At 33.7% G+C, this 9,755-nt stretch overlaps 1 protein-coding gene across 2 annotated transcripts; it reads right to left on the reverse strand.

The window, feature by feature from the left end:
- Positions 1–4,050: 4,050 nt before the first annotated feature.
- Positions 4,051–9,755, reverse strand: LOC115972340 (peptidyl-prolyl cis-trans isomerase FKBP53-like). Of its 2 annotated transcripts, XM_031092602.1 has the most exons (11): positions 9,634–9,750; positions 9,434–9,507; positions 8,987–9,225; positions 8,717–8,862; positions 7,055–7,409; positions 6,568–6,756; positions 6,048–6,315; positions 4,864–4,951; positions 4,740–4,781; positions 4,591–4,639; positions 4,051–4,353 (listed from the first exon to the last, which is right to left on the reverse strand). In XM_031092602.1, the coding sequence occupies exons 1-11, from the start codon at positions 9,644–9,646 to the stop codon at positions 4,275–4,277; spliced, it is 1,542 nt and encodes a 513-aa protein (XP_030948462.1). In that variant the 5' UTR covers positions 9,647–9,750; the 3' UTR covers positions 4,051–4,274. The 2 variants fall into 2 exon arrangements, with proteins under 2 accessions (XP_030948462.1, XP_030948463.1); XM_031092603.1 differs by lacking the exon at positions 6,568–6,756 and having other exon boundaries at positions 9,634–9,755.

Below are 9,755 nucleotides of genomic sequence, written 5' to 3' on the forward strand. Positions count from 1 at the left end.
TAAATCTAGCATCTCTTAAACACATGAGAACAGAAGTATTAATACCCTTTCGGGTAAGCGGTTTAATAGCAACTTGAACCATACCAATATGTAAATAATAGAATTTTTTAGCAGCAATGAAATCATTAATATTCTTTTTAGTAAATAAACAACATTTTTCATGAATTCTCGAAATAGAGAAAATTTGTTCAACAGTTCTAGCTTTATAAGCAGAATGAAAAGTACTTTCAACAAAACTAACTTATAGATTGGAGAAAGTGTTTTATAGTTGGTTTAAAAAAAAAAAAAAACTTATTAAATATATAATATATATTAAAAGATGGGTGGGTCGGGTCGAGTTTGACAGGTTTGTAATTTTATGACCCAAACCCAACCCGACCCGTTATTAAAAAAAAAAATATATTGTAACCCAACCCAATCCAACCCATCAAGCACTAAAAACCGACCTAACCTGGCGGGTAGACAGGTTGGGTCGGGTTAGCGGGTTTTTTGCATACCCCTAGTTGTAAGAGGGTGTTTTGTCTTGGGATGAAGAGTGTCCAAAGGATCTTAGAAGGTATTTGGATTAATGAAAACTGAGTTATATAACTTAGTTTTCATTATGCAAAACCCAAAATATGTGTGGCTCACAAAAGAAATGGTTGTTTGGCATAATTTTTGAGTCATGTTCTCATCACGTAACTAAAAAAATTTTAGTTTTGAGTAACAAGAACGAGAACAAGATTTTGGAGTTTCCAAATCATGAAATTTGGGTTTCAGTGGCAAAAGTGTTAATACTGTTGGGCTTTAATTAATTTCTTTTTCATTTTCACTTTACTTTAGTTCTTTTAATTTTCACTTTGTTAGAGCATTCCCATCAGGTGTGCCAAATTTTTGGCATTTGGCACACCAAATACCAAAAAAACCCTTCTCATAAGATGTTCTAAATGCTATAATATTTAGCACACATGAACAATATCTTTCTATCTTTAGAATGATACAGACAAAAATGCTAAAATATATATATATATATATATATATATATATATTCATTTTCTCTCTTCTAAATTTGGCATTTGGCACACCAAACACCAAAAAAACCATTCTCATGAGATGTTCTAAATGCTATAATATTTAGCACACATAAATAGTACCATTCCATCTTTAGAACGATACAGACAAAAATGCTAATATAAATATATATATATATATATATATATATTCATTTTCTCTCTTCTTTTATAACTTTTCTTTCTTCTCCCTCTTGCTTTTTTCTTCTTTCTTTCTCTGGAATCTATGCGTCTTCCTTATCTTTTGTCACTCCCTCTTCCCTTTTTCTTCTTTCTTCTTAAGAATCTTCACCTCTCCCTTTTTTTTTTTCTCTGCGCCTCTCTCTCTATCTCTCTCTCTTTCCTTTTTTCTCCGCCTAGATCATTGCCATTGAGATCGACTATCGCTATGGAGTTTGATTATGGGTGGTGGTGGAGTTTGGTTGATTCAATGTGATTTGGGTTGTATAAATGGAGTTGATTCATCTCTTCATTTTTTTTTTTTTTTTGAGAGTTTTGTGTTGATTTTGGGGATTTTTTTAAAAAGTAGTATTGGGAGTTGGTGGCAGCTGGTGGATTGTTGTTGGTGGTGGCGGGTTGTACCTGTGGGTGATGGTGATGGGTTGTACCAATGGGTGGTGGTGGTGGGCTGTGCTTGTGTATGGTGGTGGGTTTATTACAGTTCTGTGCTTATGTTTGTGTATGGTGATGGGTTTTTATTTTGTATTTTTTTTTTTTTTTATGTTAATGGTTTTCTAAATATTTTTAAATATTATTTTAATGTATAGAATTGAAAAATAGAAGATGTGATAAATGATGAATTGTAAAATGATGTGTTAAAATAATAAAGTAGGCTTTTTAATGTGTCAAAATAGCATATTTATGAAACAGTTGATGGGAATGCTCTTAGGAGATATCGAGTTATAGTAAGGATAGAGATAGAGATATAAGTTATAGGTTTTGGGCAATCCAAACAGGCTCTTAATATCTTATGATGTCACCCATGATCCCACCCTTTGACAAGGGAGGGAATAAGAGCACCAAAATAAGTGGTATAATGAGAAGAGTGACGGTCTTGTTCGCTCCCATCATTAAGGTGGAGGCTAGCTAATAGCTAGGGGTGTAATCGGTTCGGTTTCGATCGGTTTTCTAAGTGTTGGCCAATTGAAATCGAAATTTTTGGTATGTGAAATTCTCAACCGAAACAAACCGAAGTAATTGGAAATCAATCGGTTTAGGTTGGATTTCAGTTTCGGTCGGTTTCGGTGGTTTTTTCGGTCTCCTTATCATTTATTTTCTAAGAAAGCAAACAAAGAAAAAAAAAATTGGCCCAGAGAAAAGAAACAAAGAACAAACTCAAAAATATAAACCTAGCAAACTTAAATCCAAGCAAAAAGAGTGATGGCATTCTTCTGATCTCCCTTCTCATCTAATCTTTAATAAAGAAACCAACTAGCACAAGCAACGAAGCACATGGATTTTTTCAAGACCCTAACTTTATTTGCACATAAAAATTGAAAAAATAGCATTGATTCAATATTAAATAACCCCAGAATATAAAAAAGAAAGAGGAAGTTATGGAGAAATTAAAGAGAGAGAGAGAGAGAGGGTCATTGTGAGAATGAAAAGATTAGGTCAGCGTAGGGAGGCCGATGTGTGGAGACCGGCGAGTGGAGGCCAGCGTAGGAAGGCCAAGGCTGGTGTAGGAAGGCCGGTGTGTGGAGGCTGCATGTGGAGCAATGAGAGAAGAGGAGGGCTGAAGAATGGATGTTGTGATGATAGTAAAATGTGTGGGCTGTGGGTATTGGGTAGGGTTTTTAACTTTTGTTTTTATAGTTAAATTAGATTAGGTTTAATTGGGTTAATTATATATGTAATTAGTAATTAGTTAAATTATACTTACTTATTCTAAAAATAAAATGAAAACATGGAAAAGGGGAAATGGCCGGATCTAATTCCAATAATTCATTGATTCCTATCAAAAACAAGAAAGGGCCAGATCATATAAAAGAAAGGCCCAAATGGTTTTAAAAAAAAATGAAAAGGCCAAACATGTATGGCAAGCCCAAATATGTATAAGAGGCCTGATGCCCAAATATTATATATTATATATTTTATGTAAAATATATTATAATATGTTCGGTTCGGTTTCGGTCAATTCATTGTATTCAAACCTAAAATCGAAACCGAACTAAAATTTTCAGTTTTTAAAAATTAAAAACCGAAACCGAAACAAAATTGAACCGAAATTTTGGCAACAGTTCAATCAGTTTCAACTAGTTTTTTCAGTTCGTCAGTTTTGTGCACACCCTTACTAATAGCCGTGGTTACACTCTCTTCACAACATTTAGGTAGCAGTAATTGAACAAGTTAGCCAGACGTGGAATTTTTTAACATAACCTACTAAAATTTTTTGTTGCAAGTAAATGTTTTTTGTTACAAGTAACTGAATATGCTTGAAAAACTACTGCATTTAAGATTTAATGCAACTGTCCTTATTTTTTTGATATGCCAAACTCTATTCTTGATGTATTAACTAGTCTATTGACTCTATTCTTGATATATATATAAACAAACAAACAGTAGCCTATTCAAGTACATATCATTACTCTTTAACTTATATTTTTAGCAACATTATCTTCCTTATTATTCCAAGAACCTTGTAGATCAATGACAGGAGAACCTAAGTACATATCATTACTCTTAACATACTTCCAAATTCACATTCCCAATACAATGTTTCATGTTCCCATAACTTCAAACATACAGGAGTATCCTAAGTATAAATCCCACTTCATCCATTTTTTGTCCCCTGTAACATACTTTCAAAATTCACATTCCCAATACAATGTTTCATGTTTCACAAGTTTTCCCTCAAAAAAAAAAAAAAAAATGATTCACAAGTATGAACCAAGTAACATTATGTGTAAAAATTTCAACGAGGATTTTACACACTTATACGTAATCCTAGTGAGCTCACATCTACGAGCACTTTTATTGCACATTGTCTGATTGGAAAATATTGCACAAAATAATAATTTTTATAACTCATTTTATGAGTAAAGTAATTGATATATAATTCAAACACTAGAATTTTCAAACAAAATTTTTGCTCAACCAGTTCCCAGATTGAAACAATGGTTCCATTTTTTTCGTAATCTTACATCCTCATGATAACAAACCTCTAATTTTTGCAGAAAGCAAGAACCTCAAAAAACTTACAAGGAAAACACAAAAGCAACATCATCAACGAACATCAACCAACTCTACATCAAACATGAGCCATGAATTTGGTGGTATCTTCCCTGCAGTTTTAGCTCCATAGCTGCATAAAAAGAATTTATATAAACATGCCTGATTGGGACATCCAAAGCTTTGTAGGGTGAGGCCCTTGCTTGTTATAACCAAAAATAAACAGGAGCCACAAAGAGTGCATCGACACTTATCGTCCCACCAAAGGTGGAACAATACAAGAAACAAGACAATAAAATGCAAAGCAAAACGTTTTTTTTTTTTTTTTTTAAATCAAATGCAAAACCGAACTATTCAATTAGTTGCATACCCCATTGATGGTGGAATAGTGAGTCTTCTTTTGTCCCCAATACGCATGCCTGAGGATTTAGTATACATAATAATATGTAAAAGCTGCTTTGCAGAGGATATTAAATGTACAGACAAGTAGAATCAAGATTTAGTCCTTCAGAAAATTACCATTAACACCAACATCCCATCCCTTAATAACATGTCCTATACCTGCAAGACCAAAAGAAAAAAAATGTTACCACAGAAAACAAACCTGAGTTCCAGACATTCGTCATATCAAATTTTATAGTACCTAGACGGAATTTAAAGGGTGCCCTTCCCACATTCGAGTCAAAAATTTTGCCGTTGCTTTTAAGTTTGCCAATGTAGTGGACACTGACCTGAAAATAAAACAATTACAGTTAATTGAAAGAAGATAAAAATTCATTGGATGATATTACTCTGTTTACAAGAACTTGCAAATAAATCTAGATTATTATTCTATGAATGTCTTTTATTCATACATATTCGTAACTTGAGAGCTTGATTGTGTTTTAACCAATATCCATAGTATACTCCATGCATACTTGGGCCTCTTCTTTCATTAATAAAGTTTTGTTGCTTATAAAAAAAGAAAGGAAAAAAAGATCTAATATAAACTCATGGTCATAATGCATTGGATAACACAACAGCCAGAGATAAAAATCCAGGTGCAACAGGCCTACACCACAAAATTTATTTGATTTTATAGTGTCGCAAGTTACTGACTAGGACCAAACAATAGAAAAGCTGAAGCCCCATTGAAGCCATGCACTGGATGAGCATAACACTGACTAGAGTGATTAATGCTGTGAATTTTAACTCCTTATATTGTCCCACTAAAGTTTCTTAGCAATTATAGGCCATGGGAACTCCATCTAACAGCTTACTATAAAGGCTCTTAGAGCATTCGCATCAGCTCATTCAAAAATTCTTATCTATTTTAGCATATGAATCTACTTTTTTTTTTTTTTTTTTTAATTTTACCTAACCATTTTTTCAAAACACCCACATTTGATTATTTATTCCATACGCTATTTCATTAAATATCAATTTTCATGATTTTTTAAAATTGTTTTTCTCTTTTCACACAGAAAAATCACCGTCTACTCTTTTCCTTCACCCTCGGGAAACACAAAGAAACAATACAAAATTGTTTTGCATAAGCTATAATAACTTGTATATTTGCACAAGCAATGTAGCAAAATCCCATTTTGCACAATGGATACATAAACTAATGTGGATGTTTTTTTGGAGTTTATTAGACGAATTTTGGACCTCATGCTATTTTTTATTTTTAGTACACCTGATGCTTTACTTTGTTTAATATGAGAAATATTCAAAAGTCAGTAAACCAAAAGGAAATATAAATGACTCCTGTCGAAACATAATATCTTTTAAGTTAAGGGCCAAGGCTTAAATGTGGCACTTGACCACCAGTAGTAAACAAAGTCTAACCTGTTTTCCAGGAGAAGCTCTTTTGCCATCTGGTTTGCCCATTTGTAGCTCCTCAATAACCAGCCCATTTGCAAAGGTTCTCACTTGAGATGACTTGACTTCGCTTTGTTTTTCCTCTACCTCCTTATTTCCCACAGCTGAAACAGTATGATCCACAGTAGCTTTCCCTTCACCCTCCTGAGTAGTTGACTTCTTCTTCTTTTTCTTCTTTTTTTTTTCCTCCGAGGAATTTTTCCCAGTAACATTGTCCATATCAACATCAAGGTCCCTGTGCACATGTACAGAAAAAACTCATGTAAATAACATGTAAACTATATGAATTTCAACAATAGCAATTAGAAATCTCTCTTTCTTTCTTTTTTTTCTTTTTCTTTTTTTGTGATAAAGTATAGAAGAAATGCATATATTTAACAAGATGTACAAGAAAAGTTCAAGGGCACAGTTTGAGCATACAGGATATATACTCAACTGTCCTTAGAGGCAAATACATCAACTAAAAAAATGAGAAATCTGTTCTCACTTCTTGTTAGATAGCTTATGATCATGATCATTCTCAACAGGTGAAGCTTGGTTCAGATTGGAGCTCCTCTTTAACTCAGGCTGCTTTTCATCCTCAATAGGAACATTGATTTCGGTGTTGTTACCAGATTCAAGAGCCTCTCCCTCTTTAGCCTGTTCTTTTCGCTTCTTCTTGTTTTTCTTCTTTTGCCTGACATTATTTTTAGGAATGGCTTAGCATATAGACACTAAATTAACTATTTCGAAGGCTTCCCAGCTCACAGGATACTTTTTTTTTTTTTTGATAAGTAGCTCACAGAATGAATATTAAGAGAGAAAAAAAGTTTTTGAAGCTACATTACTATATACCAAGTGCATCAAGTATGGAAAAAATAACATAAGTTCTGACCAAAATAAGAAAAAAAAACTGAAAAAAGAAAAAAGAAAAAAAAAAAGAGCAATTAGAAGCAAGTATCAATGGTAACAGAAAATAGGTGGATCCATCACACCTTTCTGGATGATCGTCTTGGTCTACGCTTTCAACCTTTCTTTTTAAGCCAGTAGCTTGATCACCATCTTTTATTTTCTTCTTCTTCTTCTTGGTTTTCTCAGATGCTTTCTTTTCTTTCTGTTCTGCTTCTGCTTCAGGCTTCTGAATATTCAAGTTGCTTTTATGCTCAGTAGAAACCGGAAAACCATCTTCATCTTCACTTTCCAAAACAGGGGAACTATGACTCTTGACAACAATTTGTTGTTGAGATTCTCTATGGTCCTCAGAATCACTTGATCGATTCTTCTTTTTTCGTTTTTGCTGGCCATTGCCATTTGTAGCCTTCTCATCATCCACTATTTCCTCTATTACAACTGCAATAAAAGGAAAAAACAAAAAAAGAAGTCAAAGACAGCAAATATCTAGTACAATGTATGACTTACTAATAACTATTTGATTGTGAGTATTGTACACTGAAGAGTCACCAACAAACCAATGTGGCAAAAGTACATAATCACAAAAGCAGTTCAACCCCACTATGCTAATGCAGTGAAAAATATTACAACATTGGCTTAGAGTACATGATATTTGATAAAGATGCAAGTTGGGTCAGGTTATAAAAACCAAACCTACCATGGATAATTGATAATTCCAAAAAAATCTAACACTCACATGCATGCTTACATATACACTGACATCAGAAATCAGAAGCCCATCCTAAATTATAGATCAAAAAAATACCAGCCCCCTTCAAATGATAACGAGACAGCGCAACATAAAGCACTCCTTATAGAAGGGGAGTGGGACAACTCTTTAATTTTTTCATCTACAATTTCCATAATGTGTTAATTCAGTTTCCACACAACTCTTACTAGTAGCACTGATACTATTAATAATTATAACAACATAGGAATAAAAATATAGCTACTACCAACAAGGCCACCCAAGCTTAACATTCATCAAGGTACTCTTATAACCTTGCATTCTCAAGTTCAGCTTACCAACTTAAAAATTAGAACCAATTGCGTTCTATGTATATATAACCTCATGACCTGTCATTTCAACCTGGACACTGCCCACATAATCAGGTCTGCCATACTTTGATGCAGAAGCAAGCCAAACCAATCCAAATTGGATTAGTTGTGTTGATTTGAGTTGGTGGGGTTAACCAGAGCCAAATTGTAGCAGCGTTTGGGGAGAATTTTGACCCAGCTTGAGTCTGAATTTTATGCAATTATCAAATTTATTAGCAAGTAGCCTGCCCTCTCTCTCTCACACACACACACACCTGAACTCTTCTAATTTTTTTATTAGATATGATTTGATCCTTAGAGATACCACAACCTTAACCAATATACAAAGTTTCAGATAATCCTATATAATTCTTTTGGTGCACAAGGCATAAAAATCTTCTAGAAAAGTCTCCTCCAATGTTAAAGAACTGAAAAATCAATGACTAGTTTTTTCTCAAAAACTTCCATTCAATTTGATGCTTCCTTTTATATGAAATCCAATTCTTTTAAGTTAGTCACATCTGGATCCCAAGAATATGCTAATTTATTTGAAACATAAAATATTAAATAACACATAGACAACACTACACAGAATGTAGACCAGATAAGTAGCAAGAAGAAGAAAAATGAAGTTTAGAAGTTAGCAGTCTTCCAAAATGTCAACCTACCTCCACTATTTGGAACATGTGAAGGGTTGTACATGTCAAGATCACTATCATCAATGAAATCATCCTCATCCTCATATCCATCTTCAGAATCAAACTCAGATGATTCATCTGAGTTTGTGTCAGCAATATCCTCCCCAAAAGAATCACTTCACATAGTAGTAAGGGGAATATAAACCATGGCAAAGCAAAAAAAAAAGAATTGCAATGAAAGCTGCAAAGTAATAGAACTTCCATTTAAATCAATTCCAAGACAATCAATCAAAAGGATACGAATCATAGTCATCAAGAACACCGTCTCCTTCATTGGCCACAAAATAACCAGAGAGATGAATGCTTCGAGGGCCAATCACTGAGAAGGCTACTAAATCATCACTCTGAAACTCAAGACTTAACGGGCACGTCTCGTTCTTATCCGGTAACAAAGAACACAAGAAAATTGGGCTCTTGTGTCCTACATGACACTGAAGTATACACCTTTCAGCTGATGATGAGCCAAGGCCTAATGTTGCCTGAATTTGCACGCAACACAACATACATTAGCAAGCAAAAATTGACTTACAAACTCTTAATATAAAATCTCTAACACCCAGTTCAATATACAGATTTCTAAAATCCCCAAAAAAATTTGATGGGTCAATTATACCAAATAATTATAGGTATATAGTTCAAATGGAAAATACCCAATTTGTAAAAACTTCAAAACTTTTTAAACAGAACCTGAGTAACGTGAAGCTTTCCTTCAACATTGTCTGAGTGATAAGGGTATGTTTTGCCAGGTTTTACTTCAATTCCTGAGAATCAAAACCAGAAAAAAAACACACACACACACACACAAATACATAAAAGATACATACAAACAAAGAATACCTAGAAATGATTAGTTAACAGATTTAGGGACATTGATGAAAAAGGCTTACCCCAGAAACCCATATTTTCAGAGATGAAAGAAAATGGTGGAGAGAGAGAGAGTGTGTGTGTGTGTATCGAAGATTTTCTCTTAAACCCTAGCTATGGCTTTTAAAAGAGTTAAACCCCAACA

Source organism: Quercus lobata, chromosome 12 (assembly GCF_001633185.2).
Source record: "Quercus lobata isolate SW786 chromosome 12, ValleyOak3.0 Primary Assembly, whole genome shotgun sequence".
Classification (NCBI taxonomy): Eukaryota; Viridiplantae; Streptophyta; class Magnoliopsida; order Fagales; family Fagaceae; genus Quercus; species Quercus lobata.